Source organism: Opisthorchis viverrini (assembly GCF_000715545.1).
Source record: "Opisthorchis viverrini unplaced genomic scaffold opera_v5_19, whole genome shotgun sequence".
Lineage (NCBI taxonomy): Eukaryota > Metazoa > Platyhelminthes > Trematoda > Opisthorchiida > Opisthorchiidae > Opisthorchis > Opisthorchis viverrini.
This window is the reverse complement of record NW_008751675.1, coordinates 72,930-89,122: the sequence shown is the minus strand read 5'-3', so window position 1 is coordinate 89,122 and position 16,193 is coordinate 72,930. Positions and strand designations below refer to the sequence as shown.

General features: G+C 44.9%; 2 protein-coding genes across 2 annotated transcripts in view; one reads left to right on the top strand and one right to left on the bottom strand.

Annotated features, from left to right (window-relative positions):
* T265_01719 (hypothetical protein) overlaps positions 1–13,213 on the top strand; it is a gene marked incomplete at both ends in the record, with an annotated part of 31,276 nt that extends 18,063 nt beyond the window's left edge. Inside the window, one exon of the mRNA XM_009165809.1 lies at positions 13,094–13,213. Within this exon, the coding sequence (XP_009164073.1) occupies positions 13,094–13,213 (120 nt within the window). The remainder of the gene's footprint in view (positions 1–13,093) is intronic.
* On the bottom strand, positions 5,894–16,009 carry T265_01720 (hypothetical protein; the record flags this gene model as incomplete). Its single annotated transcript, XM_009165810.1, has 6 exons — positions 5,894–5,924; positions 8,588–8,728; positions 11,540–11,866; positions 11,954–12,248; positions 14,163–14,308; positions 15,806–16,009. The coding sequence occupies 3 exons, from the start codon at positions 12,058–12,060 to the stop codon at positions 8,644–8,646; spliced, it is 519 nt and encodes a 172-aa protein (XP_009164074.1).
* Positions 16,010–16,193: the final 184 nt, after the last annotated feature.

The following is a 16,193-nucleotide window of genomic DNA, read 5'->3' as shown; positions in this document are numbered from 1 at the left end:
CCAATCGTGATCGAAGTTCGACCCCGGCTAATAGCATGTATATTAACACACACACAACACTACTCAATGCACAACCACCCTTCCATCGCTACGCTCCACCACGCTCCCTAACATCGCTCGCTAACAACGCATTGATGTCACCCTGATTGGTGATGAAATGTTTGCAATCAAATTACCCAGCTCAGTGAACAAACCAACGACCAGGCTGAGAAAAAATCACTTCCGCAGAACAGTTTCCATGGACAGCTCACCTGAACTGTTTGCCACCGTATAACGGAAAGCAGAAAATCGACCCGTGTCTGCATTTAATTTATAAGCATATCCAGAATACTAGAATGGCCTAATCGGTTTTACACAACGTTATGCTGCCACCGGTGCTGACGAGCTGCAACTGCCAACAAAGTCTGTATGGGTTGAATTGGAACAAACACGTATAGCAGGTTTAGATTTTGGATAGCTATAGTTCGTGATGAGGGAGTAAATTTTGCGTAACTCGCTCGCTGGGTTTCCTGGCTTAGAATGACGATTCAGAGCTTTAACCATGAAAATCCGTGCTATGTTGATTACCTCATCAGTGAATACCACATTTTCGCCTCATTCATCCCCTCTTGAATAGCTGGCTTCAACCAGGATCGAACGCGATCATTTCACTGAATGAATCGACAGATAACTTACGCACCCCACACTCAGACCATTTGAAGATATCTTGTAAACATAACCCTTCCATGAGGGGTCCATACGTGCCTTAAACGTTTTCTTCCGAGATTTTCTTTCAGAATTAAAAAAGGTAAGAACATTCTCAGTTAACTCGTCGATTAGGAGAATGTCCACATGCAGCGGCCTCACCCACTGATACAAATTTGGCTGATCTCCGTCGAGATAGCTCTTAGTTTTTTTTGAATACACCATATGTGAACGGTAAGAGCCTAGTCTCATCTGAACACATTATCCTACTGAAATTAGTCGGACTTAATCTGTTGCTCGATGGAGCGAAACTCAACGATCATGGTACTCTGCCATGCGCCACGCGTTTCATTCCGAACGTTACATCCTACTTTGATTCTGCCAGTAGTTAATACGCGATGCTGAAATAAAAGATAGACTAGAACAGTTCCTCGAACTGCAACACGCGCGAAAAAATGCTGCTCGTGAACACTTGGAAAAAGAGATGAACATGTTTGCCCCAGTGTCCGTTTCTGACCGGGGAACGTGTTAGAAAGCATCCGTGATCGACGTTCGGTCATCATCATTGTCAGCTGTAAGAACCGCGTACAGTGGTTGTAGCTGCTGCAGTTTCGTTCACCGATGATTTGGGGAGGTGCGATAGGCAGCTGCGCATTGAAGGCGACAGCTGATGAATTGCTGCGTTAATACAGGACTTTCAGTAGACTGTTAAGTGGGGGATTTGGAAGGTAGCTGTGAACTGAGGGCAATAGCGCGAACACCACTGAGGGTGCGGCTGGATTTATGCACGAATTTAGCAGCTCCTGCCTCCAATTCACAGCTACCTACCCCCACCCCCCAAAAAAATCATTGGTTTAACGAAACTGCGGCAGTTACAACCACTGTATGACAAGTATACGGTTATTACAGCTGACAATGATTGTGACGATGTCTTTCTGACTTGTATGTCGTGTGTACTGTCTGTTGAACGGGCTGGCCTGATCAATGGAAAAATCAACAACTCATGAGCGAACTCGAAGGCCTCACGTAAAGCCCCATTTAATTCCTGTGACAAACACGCAAACAATCAGACGTTTGCGAAAACATGTTTCTTCTAGTTTGTGCCTATAAATACTCAGATAAGAGACAATATGTTCCCGCAGGACTGTACCTTTGTGGAAATTCAAACGTTTGCACTAAAAACTGAGAAAAAATGTGCTTCAAAAATGCACTTCTATTAGCTGCGTTGTCAGATCTTGTCTGTTTATTTACGATCGTCAAGCCTTGATTAATCCTGTTATTAGAAAACCTGAGTGAGGTTATTTACCACAAGATAACAGTGGCGATAGAATCGTACACTCCAGTCGTTCTTGGCCAAAACTTTGTTGAACAAATGAAATCGAATAAACACCAAGAAAAACATGAGGCGCTCCGGTTGTGTAATCTTCAAGAGTCAGCTGCTAAAAGACTTATGGTGTTTCCGCGGCACATTCATTTGTTCAATTCCAGTGTGGGCGAGGCCCAACGCATCTGAACTTCAAGCAACCTTACCATTTAATCGCTCGCCTCGTATTCCATACATCCTGGTTTCAAATCCCAATGAGATCAACTATATATATCTGATTTGGTCGAAAATCAAGTTAACTACTCCCCTGCCCTGATAGTGACCACCCAGAATTATCCTTCTAGGACTGAATGGGGAATGTACCTAGAAATAATACCTCTATCGACAAACAGAAACCACTCTGGTTCTGATAAATCAACTCATGTATACAGTCGCACTAAAGGTTTGTTGTGCATAAGTCATCAGTGTATTTGAAATGCGAGAGTAGCGGTTGTTAACCATTGTTAGAAGTAATAATATGGAATCAGAATCGACAAAATCGGTGCAGATCATACTAGCGCTATTGTGTAGTCTCTGCCGTGGGATCGTCATAAAGTGCGCGATCATCGAAGTCGCTCAAGAATGTCAAACGTAACTCAAGCAAAGGAATGTGCGCGAGCATTCCCTCAAAGTGACCCGACATAAACTGATCAAACGAACTCTGACCGAGAAGTATAAACATTGATCAATCAATTTATCATCTATAAACCGTGTGCCATAGGCATATCAGTTGCTGCTGGAAAATGGGAAAGTAGAATACAAAACCAAGTCTTGGAGGCGAAGGCATGCTCAGTTTGTTCGGAAATTGGGTAGCTACTCATTGAAGGCGATAGCTTTGATGCACGAGCGCCACTGACTGCGCTTATCGGCCAGCCACATTGCTAATGAAGTTTACTCTCTAGGCTAGTGAGCGGTGCAAGACAGATCAGCAGCTGACATGATAAGATCCAACTAACATGATAAGATCACAAACCCACGAAGAGGGTTATAAACATCTCATAATCACCAACGCAGTAATGATCGAATAGACCGATCTGATCACCGTCCACGAGCACATTAGTTGTCAATCCTCTGTCGATTGAATACTGACAGCACTAGTTGGAGTCCTTTCCAGGTTCAATCCAGTCGAGCAGTCCCAACTGAGACACAGGACGGTCTTTGTGCAACACACTTGGTTGATGGTTACCACAAACGACAGGCCCAATGTACATTTGGAGTTCCCCATAAAATCAAGCTAATAGGTGCACCTTTGCCCTATAATGACCGCATTTCGCGACGCTGCCGTTGCATGCACGAAGACCATTTCTCGCAGCTATACTGTCCACATGGTAAGCTGTATTTGTTCGCACATCAGCCGAAAACGCCTGGCTGTCTGATCTGTTCAGTTGGATAACTGACCTTTACTTTGACCGGAGCTGTGATGCACTAAATCGAGATATAACACTAATCGACCAATCAGATGGCTTACGATGGGTGACATCGGGTCGGTCAATGAACGCCTCCGAGTGCACCTATCATACCTCAGTTGAATCGACTTTCGCGGGCATTTGCCCCCTTTTATCTCGCGTCATGCACAAACCTACAGGTGACGTCGTGTACGTTTCAAAATCGCACGTACTCGAGTGTTCAACGTAAGTTTTCTCTCAGTGAAGAGAATAAGCAACAGCAGGTAGCCGTAGGGGGCTTCCACCTGAAGCCTTAGTTTACTTTACCGTGAATAGGTTGCAGCGCCAGGGCACAACGGCTCGAATCGACTCTACACACGTGAACAGCGCCAAAGCATAGCTATCGCTTGAGAGTTGATTGTGCACAAGAACAACAAAACCACTGAATAACCATTTATCCCAGCACTGTTTGGGTAACCGTAGCAGCTGTAAAAACCAACCAGCACCAGACGAAACCACGTCCAGACCCACAGTACAACACCCAACCAGAAGCAAGTGTGAACAGCAGTCCCCAATACATGAGCCTGTTGCAGATTTTTTGCCAGGTTGACTTCGGAATGCAGGGATAAAAACGCATGCTTCCCCGAGTAACGACTTCTTGATTGGAAGTTTCATTTGTCCTGTGAAGTTATTCTTCCCCTGAGCTACACACCACCAACAATCTTTAGGTAGCACAGAGGATAATTTCACAGCAACAGTGGGACTTACATCTGAGAAGTTATCACTCGAAGAGCCAATCAACATGTGATGTGGATCAACCAATCAAAATCGAGTGAATAAAACTTACAAGAGGACTCTGGACAAATATTCTCATTTACATAGGAATTCGGTTGACAATAGTAAGCTGAATCTGATAGTTGAGAGAAACCCGGGGATTGCACCTAGCTGATGAGCCCCAAGAAGGGCTAAGTCGGTCGTGGCCTGTCGAGGAGGTTTCAGTAACCTTATGAGTAGTGTCATGTTTAGAGGAAGACCGTTTTCCGTATCATCTCCCCAACTCCACTCGTCTCGATCATGTGGTGAATATAAAAGAAGCAGCCCCATTCGGTATACGCGTGTGATTGAGTTAACGGATGAAAGGTGGGACAATGAATTTTCTAATTATCAAGGACCAGCGTAATCTAGCAGTTGATTCTGGGAATCAACCATCGCCCTTTGCTTCAGATACTGACACGCAGGTGTGGCTAAAAGCAAGAAATATGACCTAAACAAACCAGCAGCCTCATGTAGACAGAAGCCAAAACATTTGTAAAAGTGTTGAATTTGCGCTTCCCTTTATACACATCCGAAAAATATTCCATCCCACCAGGACGAAATTACGTGAAAACAAGTTAACGATGCCTAGAAAAAAACTAAGTAGATTTCGGCAGACCTCAGAATCTTTGGGAATACCAGATTCATAGAGTGATATGGATAGTTCGGTAACACTTGCATGTTGGAGGTTGAACAAGATCACACATCCAATCTCCTCATCGTGTACACTTCGACATCAACCGATATTTTACTCTACTAACACCCGCTATTGTAAGAGAATACGGGAGAATAGTACGAAAAGTATTCTTCCCTCTACAAATGAGAAATGAACAAATCCAAAACTCTTTGTAGTGTACTACTCATAAGGTTGCTGAAAATTCATCGACAGCCCACGACTGGTCTCGCCCTTCTTGGGGCTCATCAAATAGGCGCAGTCCCCGAGTTTCCGTCAACCTTATGTTCTACTTGCAACCAAATTGCACGAAATTAGCGAACATACACTCTCAGGCAACTGATATCTCGAATATCGTGCGGCCTGGTGCAGCACATTCGGTTGTCTGAGAACATCATAAACGAGAGATTTTGCTGGGTTCCAGGTGAGTCTCTCGAAAGAACCAAATTAGTTTGCAAATGAGTGCATATTCGCTAAATCCAAAACCTCTTTGGAGGCGAGTTACGCTTACCAAGAGGTTCTGTCTGACAGGGACTAGCTGTATAAACCACGGCACACGACCTGCGATTGCCTATAGTTTGAGGGGCTGAAATTTGGCTCGACCTCTTAAGCATCCATTGCGAGTGTGAATCTTTAAACTAGGTCTGAGCCGCGAGGAAATATCGAAACCAATCCACGTTTATGTCCCATCAAACACAAGTTAAAACGTACCCACAATCTACACTGGTGAACGCTGAGCTTACGAATCTGTGACCTCCGATATTACTCAGAAAATTGGAATTCAACACTAAGGTGTATCGATAACTAACGTTCATATAGGGATTAGAATCACTGTGCTACGTTACTTCGGTCTGAGTCAATCGGAAAGAATAACCGGAGTGTCTAAGCCAGATACGAATGAAGAAGGCGTTGGATCGAGATCGATCGAAATATAAATGCAATTCGCAATAAATACAAAAAACTCTTTGATAGACTCGGACATCTCATGAAGTTGGTGATCCGCCATCTGGAACGAATGGAAATAGAAAAGAAAACAATCTAGACAGCAAAAAACATCATTCGGATCAGAATCAGAGAAAGCTAGAACAAAGTTCACATTCAAAGAATCGTTCGATTGTGCGCCGTATCAAGCAATACGTGGGAATGACGAAGATGATGCATTAGTGGACCATCAAGACCTAGAGAGCAGTCATGGAGCAATTGCGTATCAGAGTGTAAGTTGGTCTTGGACTAAAAAGTACTCGACGTCTGTGAAATCAGTAGAAATGGTTGTAGCTCAATCGGTGTAATGAATAGTCAGGCGTAAACGGTATAGTAACAAACATAGATGCCCAGAGTGCCTCAAGAGCTATCCAACTCAACGCACACAAAAAGGGCTTTTCGTGATACAATTCGCCTCTGGGAAACCGACCGAATTGGTTTCAGGAACTGACGCTACCCCAGCGTCATTACGAACACACAACGAACCGATCCGTACAATTCTGGCGCGACATAACTGCTATCGCCCTGAAACAATCACTGGCTATTCAAAATCAGATATATCGGTCGAAATTTTACAGTAAGATACGTCACTCCCTAAGAGACAAATTTGCACGTGCAAGAAGGACAAACTCTGTTGTAGGTGGTTGCATTTGGATTTGTGTGAAAAAACTCAGCTGTAGCACCTTTCCGGTGCCTAGGCCTTCCGAAGGAAGCACGAGGACACTGCCAAGTTGCCCAAGCCTAGACAGGAGAATTCGAAAGGGGGCCCGGCCCTTCCGGTCAATGAATTCGCGTTCTAACCACTTGGGCCGTTTCACCCCCTGGGCACTACGTACACCCAGGTGCACAATTCTGCGCTATCCTTGAGAACATCCTTCTTTTTAGAAAAGTGAAAATTCAGGTGGAAAAAACAATTTCTACGCTCAAACAACTGCTTTTACAGGTAGTACGGAATCCGAAACGACTTGCTCCGATACTACTTCTATACGTGGAACTCTTTTGTAGAGGCTGACGGACCCCGATTGGATTATGTACTGCGTACAAAGTGCCAGCAATGTGATTCTGCTTCACATTTATTGTGACCATTTGAATATCTACAACACGGATAGTGTTATATCTGCTTATTCGCCAATCTGTGGTTTCTCCTGCTGACATGCTCCAGTGCCCAGTGCCTGAAAAAATACTCGCAGGAAGGAACACAACCGCTATATTCCGAACAAGCGAGTGCGAGAGGGTGAGTGCGTGCGAGTGTGAGAGCAAAAGTTACAACGGCCCCACGCTCTTTAAAGGGGACTTTTCGACATTGATCCAGGCTGTCGGATAGGCGTTAGTGAACACCCGTCAACACCGATTGTGTCTCTATGATGTGCCTGAACGCTGATCACATTCGGTTATGCTTCTGTGGCGTGCATGAGGACTCATTGGCTTTTGCTGAATTGATTGAATGATTGACTGGCCTGGATGGTTGCCGGCTTTCCTGTTGAGATTCTGGTGGAGCAGTAGGTTCCGGGCGTTCTGAGGTTACTTTCAGGAATCTAACCTTCCTGATAGATAGCGTGTAAATCGTTCAGGTGTAGCACCTTTTCAGTGCCTAGCTGCTATGTAAATGGAAGGAGGCATGATGTCTGGAATACTGCCAGGTTGTCTAAACCCAAACAAAAGCAGCCGAGATGCTGAGGCTGGGTTCGAACCACGGACCTTCCGGTCTGTAAGCTGGCTTATTAACCACTGGGCCATCTTGAACCCGATGGCGTGTAAATGCAGTTTTCCACTCAGGCCCACATCAACCAGGTAGTAGACTTCACCTCAGCAACTCTCCTTGGATACGTACAATGTGTGGGGATCTTACAACACCTCGTGTCTAAAAAACTAATGATGATTTCGTGAATGGACATGAAAGAGAGTGATGCAGTTCATCAGTCCACCATTCGCACACGTGAGATAAGGCTACCTAACTATTCACAAATGACTTCAAGAGGAACCGGGCGTTTTCATCTGGGTGTGCGAAAGGGCCCAGAGATTTTCTGTGCTGTTCATTGCTTCGAACGTATGATTCTATCGGTTAAAGGGTGTGCAGAGGAAGACCGGAGAAAAACGGGTGCAGTAACACAACTCTCACGCAAAGGTCGATTGGAATTCTTCGAAGTGAGAAGCGAACCCGAAGCCTAATACAAATCTATCCAAATTAAAGGTGCGAGCGTGTTTTAACCGAAGATTCCCCTACTCCAGAGAAAAGATTTCATACGGGAACAACTGGTAGTTGAAATGGGGGAGTGGCTAACAAGCGGTCATCCTCAAAAACGGCAGAGGGCCAAGACCTCCAGACCAGACATCCATAAATTGTTTGGCTTGTAGAAGTGCTCAACTCGACAAAGTCAATTCTCAATTCAGCGAGAAAGTTAAGTGACAAACAGAGGACTAATCAACTGATGTAATAGAAGAAAGTCCTGCAGATATCGTTCTATCCGTTTACGTAAGTTTACGCGCAAGGTCACACATTGGTCCCTTGAAGCGCTTTTGACTAGTCAAGTACTCGCAGGTAGGACCTAAATAACAGCGCTAACAAGTTCGCGTCATTGAAAACGTGTTTTGCAGCATTTCAATAAATCGCACAAGTTTTTCACCCGATTAAGCTACCCAGCAAATAGGTGGTAGGGTAAGCGCCTTGTAACCAAGTGAAGCACTCACCGCAGATATCAGCTGATCGTACGATCGAGCAGTGACTCAAGGGCAATCACCAATAATTACTCCGATAGACCAGTAGTTGTGGTCATTGAGCTGGGGTCAAGTTTCCTTCGTTTTGCCGCCTCAGACTGATGAAAAACGATCCTAAATATGGATTCATTTGAACGAGAAATGTTAGTGTCACAGCTACAGTCGACCAGAGAATTTTCAAAACATTGGTATTATTATGTGCATGACATGACATGGATAACAAATAAAGAAAACGAAGAGAGAGAGAAGTTTATTCATCAATGGTATTCACTTTAAAGATGGGTTGCCAATCAAATGGCAAGCGCCGGAAACAAATTCTAACACAACCAAAACATCTTTGAAATTGTTACGGAAGAACTTTTCAATTTGTCATCCATTCAGAAGACGCCAAAAAAGGGACAGTAAAAAATCAACCAGGAAACCTATCACAATCGATACGAACGTCACCTTGTCAAGACTATTACATTCAGCTATTTTCTCCACCACAGACACGTCGCGATCCTCGTCAACGAATAACCATTGTTAGTAGAACGTTTGACACCTTCCTTAGTTCAGCCTGTTTGTCGTGTCGGCTTATGCCCCGGTGTTAATAGAACGTTTGACACCTTCCTTATTTCAGCTAAATGATACCTACAACTGCAGAATCCTATTCAAGGAGGAGAGATGAGTTTTACACAATAGGTAGTTTTGTGAGCGGCGATATCTGCCCGAAACTCCGTGGACTGACATGGGCCGACAAATTGACTTGGTGTATCATGGAAACTTATACACCATCAACCCATTGTTGACCAAATCAATCCAACGATTATTAGAACACTGCACGTCAAAGGGATTTTCAGAGACATCCGAGTCGACCTTAAGTTGCTGTGAGAATCGATATTGTAGGGCTGGTATCCTGATGCTGTGGGGTAGGGGAAGCCTGTCCACACATTCCTCACGAATGATCCCCGAAAACATTGTGGTCAAGCACGATTCGGTTTCGAATAGCATGTAGATTCATGAGATTTCCATCAGCATGTAGACAGATGGGTTTAAGTCACTATCCACCGGTATCATGGAACGGTCGCGCATAAGGTACGCATGGGAGCTAAAAGTTAGATCGGTCATGCTAACCACGTTAGGACTTCTCATGCAATAGCCTCTCATAGCTACTTCATGTTCCAAGATGCCCTTCGTAAACTCAACTATACCAATGAGCCCAAACGTCAGCTGAGCCCTCGATTGGAACGCTTGACAAACACATCTAGTAGGGCCTAGAGACGCCGGAAACCAATGATTCCAGTTCAAATGAACTGGGTTCAGATGGGGTTTAATTCCATAAACAAAACCTCCATGAAGAGGATGTCAGGCTGCTCGTGTTAGTAAGCCACATATCCATTTAGTTTGTGGTTTACAATTCGCGGTTTCAGTCAGTCACGGATTTTTCCCAAGAACCTAGCTAAACGTTGCTCGCAGACAGCCTAAGAATATTTCATTAAATAGGACCATGACTTGTTACCTGCTCCTTGCTAATTACGATTACCGGTACGAAGGAAAACTATTTACGATCAACACGAATGAGCGGATTATCACTCAGTTCGGGGAAGATTTCATAAATAATACTTGGAAAGCAGAACCGACTAGTCCATCTGTCACAGATGGCCTATTTTTGCGTCAGATGCTTAGCCGCAGGCTTACAAAAGACGGTAAATTGGTTATTTTCATAAAGGAAACTACTCACAAGGTTGCTGAAAACTCTTCGACAGCCCACGACCAGTTTCGCCCTTCTTGGGGCTCATTAGGTAGGCGCAGTTCCCGAGTTTCCGTCAACCTTGTGTTCTACTTGAACCCAAATTGGACTGTTTTGGAGAAATACACTCATTCGCAAATCAATTTAGTTTTCACAAGAGACTCTACTGAATCTCTCGTTTATGATATGTTACAAATGAATGTGCTGCACACAGGCCGCCTCATGTTTCAGTTGGCACGATATTCGAGATATCGCAGTATATTTTCATAAAGAAAACAACTCACAAGGTAAATCGGTTGTTTCCAGCACCGTAACAGCACTCACGTTTTTTTCTACGAACGCCTAACAGTCAAAAGAATGTCGTAGGGTGAAGGACTTCGGCTGAATTCAATAGGAGGCTGTACAACATAGTCAAACAGTCCAACACTACGCGACTGTATCTTTGAGTTCGAGGACAAAACTCGACCTTGTTCTGCGAGGCCGAGAACATGATCGTTTGGCCACTTGCGTGTGTCGAGCTTCGATCCATCGGCCAAGTTCTAACCTTTACCTGACGCTCATCATCATCATCATCGACAGCATGACATCAGTGTTCAACACTGATGCTTCACTGCCTGACGCTACCTATGATAGAGCAGAACCTGAAAGTTTCTTCCTCTCTGGTGAGCCAGAAACTAGCAACCAGGCTAGAATCGAAAGAGTTTTACCATTTATTGTCCACTAGTACTTACCAAGTAACCGCACAGCCATGTACTTAACAGTGGAGCTTCAAGAACAGAGACTGGGTTAGTAATGCACTACTCATAAGGTTGCTGAAAATTCATTGACAGCCCATGACCGGTTTCGCCCTTCTTGAGGCTCATCAGGTAGGCGCAGTCCCCGAGTTTCCGTCAACCTNTAATATAGTAAGGCCGTCTTCTTAGGTTTATCTGGTAACCATTGTTTTGTAACCTGATATTCTGAACCGCCCCATCAACAACCCATAACGGACTCAACGAATAAAGGGCGCACTTAGCCTTGCTGGACGTTCAGGTTACAACTCCTTTCTGTTGTGTGATTGTGTATTCTTAACGAGGCGTTAGTATTAGCTGCTGTACTGCCAGTACCTTCTCTCCTGTGATAACCTTCTACCCGTGTTGACAGAGAATACACCCGCTCGCAGAGCAGGCAAGGTGAGATGGAACCATAAAACATACCGTTTGGCAGCAGTCTGTGGAGATGGGAAAGCCGCTGGACCCTGTTCCGGACCCAGAGTCAGTGCCAGACGCTTTACTTCTTCTGTTGTGATTGTATGAGATGACACCGACGTGTTTGTTTTTGTATGCCCAGTTTCGCACCGACTGCCTGTCAGAACTCTGGTACGTAAGCAACGAGGCACGAATGATCCGACATTCAGTGGTTGGTGATTCTGTGTGGAAGGAGAGGGTTTGGAATCCAGTATGGGGTCACGCTGTCCACTTTTAGAGCTGCTTTGATACGGTTTCCAGCTTAGAGCTTGCATTACCGCCTCTGGCATGGGACGCCTGCAAAAAGGGAATGCAAGCACTGTAGAGTGCGAAAATCGGGGGTCAAGCTAAATACTGTACAGGTATCACAAAGAATTTATTTACCTTGGATAATGGCTACGGTGAGGTTCCTCAGATGAGGAAGAAGCAGTCGTTACAGAATTGCACGTAGGTGGATTATCCAATTCTGTGGTGAAAGTCGAACTGATCATAAAGGTTGCGCCAAGTCGAGACCAATGTCGACGGGAATCGTCGAGGGCATCACCGGTAGGTTTTAGGGCCGTTAAATTCAACGAAGAACCTTCAGAAAAAATCGCTGAGTCCGTAAGAGGAGGCGTCGGCTTGGGTGTGAATGCGAGCGATTCGACCACGGGATCAGATGGCTTAGAGGAAGCCACACCTGTAAGCTCAGGTGGTTTCAGAAACCGCTGACTGTATTCATGGTCTATGGGCGATAAGTATCAGGGAGAAAAATAGATGAGAAAACACACAGAAAACCTCGGTGGTGACATTCGGCTTGTCCAATAAAACGGCCTGTGACCAAGTTTACTCAGATTACTCACATCATCAAGCTTTACAGCATTACATGATGTGTAAAACTGGCGCGGGGAAAAGAGGACAACTGGAGGTCACGACCTATATCCTTCAGGTGTGAATTTACTAGACGGTAAGGAGAAAAATAACGGGAGAAACAACTCTGCAAAGAAGAACCGGGGTCTCGACCCAGAGATATTCGAAGTGACCAAGTGTTTTGCTTTTGAAAACAGGCCGCCTAGTCAGACAGCAACTGATGTACACACTCGGTAGAGAGTTTTGGCTGGAAAAGTAGTATTTCGTAGATGATTTAAAAAGTGCAAGACCTGCTTTATTTTCGAGATGCTTATAGTCCAACCATTTATGGCTCAACTTTCATTTCGCGCTGTGGTGCTCTCTTGCTCTGGCTACGCCGAACTAGTCATTGAAAACGGGGCTCACTCCGACAAACGGTAACAACACGTGTAACAAGTGACCAAGCCACTACAACTGGTAATTACATTTAGTAGCGCGGTAAAGACGTTAACCAAGTTGACATTTGCCGGATCTAACCAACGACAGAGCGTCTAATTTATTCTGTTCACATTCTGGAATTGCGATTCATGCTTACCGGAGCTTTGGTCTTTGCAATTCGTCTTGGTCCTAGGTAGCTTGGTCATCGAAACGTCAGACCGAAGCACTCCTTTCTGAATCGGTGTTTTTCCTTCTTAGTGTACCGTCATTTTCGGAAGCCAGCGACGTTGGTTAGAATACGAGCCCGAGCACCGAATAGTGACGGCTAACGTGGATTGGTCAGGCAATGCATTGGACCCGCACCTCAAGCTCCACTAAGATTCTCACCTAACTGCTTCAGTTTCAAGTGGCCTGTTCGAGTGGAGATAATGTGACAAGTACTGAAACTAATTTAAGTCAATGTTATCTCAGGTGGTAGTCGTTTTTTATTCAAGTTATTCTCATTCGTCGAGAGGGGGGAGTTGTTTTGAAGGAATCTACGAAATCTCAACCTCCAAAAATGCACTCTAACGTTAATCGACTCCCACTGGAAAGCAGATACATATAGAAACTCAAAGTGGCGAAATCTTGGAAACCAAATGAAACGCGAGAGACAATCCACAACAGATTTCTCCCATGGTATTTTAGTAATGTAGTTAGAAAAACGCTTTTGGAGTCACCGGGCTAACGAGAACGCCACTCCTCAGCACAGTGTCATCGCCCTACAATTTTCATCTGCTGAACGAGTGGATTGAAATTGGTATACAATGTTTACTGAAGACATCAGAATGATGTGCTGTGAACTATCATGGAGAAAATCACACCAAAAAATTTAAGTCAGCTACAGAAGAAACGAACTGGAGTGAAAAATCGATGATCGAGTGGAATGAACGTCGATGCCTTGGGTGATCAAGTTGCTAGGAAATTAAGAGAAAAGTTTAAAAAAACCGGTGGCGCTTTCAGGTTAGTGACAATGTTCATTTGGTGCCTCGCAATCGCAACTTTTCCCTTCCTTACCGAACAAGGCGACAAAAAGTGGCACCATGACACATTGGTGTCTGGACTATTATGTACCTGATGGCACCAGAAAAATCTGAGCGAACCGTTCCCCTAGCAAACGGGTTAATCGCTTGATCGAATAATGACAGGCCCCTAGCTAGATCATACTGAAGGCAGGTTTCCCGTCTGCATTGCGGAGAGAGACACGCGCTGTCAAGCATGAGCGCACTGAATAGTTAAATGCTAGGAAGCTCAAAGCAAGCTAATAAAAAGGCAAAAAATTACTTACCCGCTTTTCGGGCGACACGGGCATTGTCTCGACGGCAAAGATATAATTTGACCCGACACTCGGCCACAGTTTCATACTCAGGAGCATAACATACGTGCAGCTGTCCTCCGTAGAAGTTGGAATTATCTAAAGAGCGCTTAGCTCTCCTAAGTGGACATAAAAATATTCAGGAAAATACTGGCACTGGTAGCAGACTCGACAATGAAGAAAGTAACACCGGAGGGACAAAGACTTACCTATGAGCATAAACGACTGACAGTTGCGGCAGTCGTAGACTATGGCATTTTGTTAAGCAACTAATTAAGTTTGAACCTGGGTGGTACCTGCAAGTGGTAAGCGACAACGGGTTCAGAGAATGTCAGTAACATGGCTATCTACATCAAAGAGGTGATGTTGTATTTTCTTTCGCAATGTCTCTGCGGGTTCCGATTTTCAGCTTCCATGGTTTCAGCTGTAGCACTATTTCGGTGCCTAACTGCCATGCCGCCGGAAGAAATCACGAGGGCTGGGATAGTGTCAGGTTGCCCAAGCCTAGATAGGGGAAGCCGAGAGGCGGAAATCGGGTTTGAACCACAGACCTTTTGGTCAGTAATTCGCACTCTAATCACTGAGCCATCCCGCCCCAGCTTTCACGGTGAATGATGCCCAACTGGCATAAGTGTTTAACAACTAGCCATCCCGCCCCAGCTTTCACGGTGAATGATGCCCAACTGGCATAAGTGGCGTTGCTCAAACAGCACCATCCAGTTCACACACAATGAAATCTGCCTGTCCAGTAGAAGCAAAGAACTAAAGGAACAAACCACGTGAAAATAGGAATGAGATGTGGTTTGGTGGAAAAGCCTAAACAGATCAGGCAGCCAGAATACTATCAGCAAGTCATTCGCTGTAAAACTGGATGGCGCAAAGGCATGAAAATAACATGCCACCTCAGTAGAGCGGTGTTGATGTCAAAAAATCATTAACCTGGAGTTGACGAATACATTCAGACGATCATACTATGATTCTACGCTTGCAGTAACAGACAAGTTACTCTGATTAGTGCTCTTGTGATTCACGAGACATTCCGGTATAGGCGTTCTGATGCTTCTGTTGTCGGTTGTTGATAAATTAATCTGCAAGATTGTTTCGTTCAGCTATAGCACTCTTTCGGTGCCTACTTGTCATGCTACCCGAAGGTTGCACGAGGGCTCGGATACTGCCAGGTGGCCCAAACCTAGACAAGAGAAGTCGAGAGGCAGAGGTCAGGTTCGAACCACGCGCTCTAACCCCTTCCCTTGGACCGCTCCAACAAACACCTAGTCTGTTAGTGCATTCGATTATCGTGCGAATACGTCTCAGCCCCATACTTTGCGTTCTTACATTACATTCTGTTTCTTTTCGCGTGACTGTTGAACACTAGCCGTTGTCTGCACGCACTCTTCACATGCTTCCTTAATTTTAATGCACTGCAGCTGCTTACCATGGACTTTCGTTGCCCATCGCTCATTCCCACCAGAATCGACCGACCTATTCTACAAGTTCTAGAAAAGTTAAGGTTCCCTGTGCAGTTAAATCCTGAGAAAAAAACATGAACCGAAACAATGTAAAAAAGCTGAGAAGAAACACACGCATAGCGCGTTCGCAACGCTGTAAAAGAATACGTCCACACCTTGCGATCTGGACCGACGGGAATTTCACCAAAAACACATCAGTGAACTCTTCCTTGTCTGGGTATTCCGACAGTTTGATGATTCGTTCAAGTGTGCCGAATCGTTTACATCTATCCTTGAGCGCTTGTTCCAGATCTATTGAAGGGACTCCGAACAAAAGCAGATAAGTTGATTCCGTGGCAATCGTATAAACCTGGGGAAATTATAAAATCGACACACACACCTCCACCGCCTTCTTCTGACGGCCATCTCGATAGGCGGGACGACTGAAGCAGGGTCCAACTTTGGCGTGATGAGAATACGTACGTGGTGGAGGTAGCACGTTCATATGCTAAGTATTCATTACTTTCACGATGAGACGAGGGATAGTTACACAGGT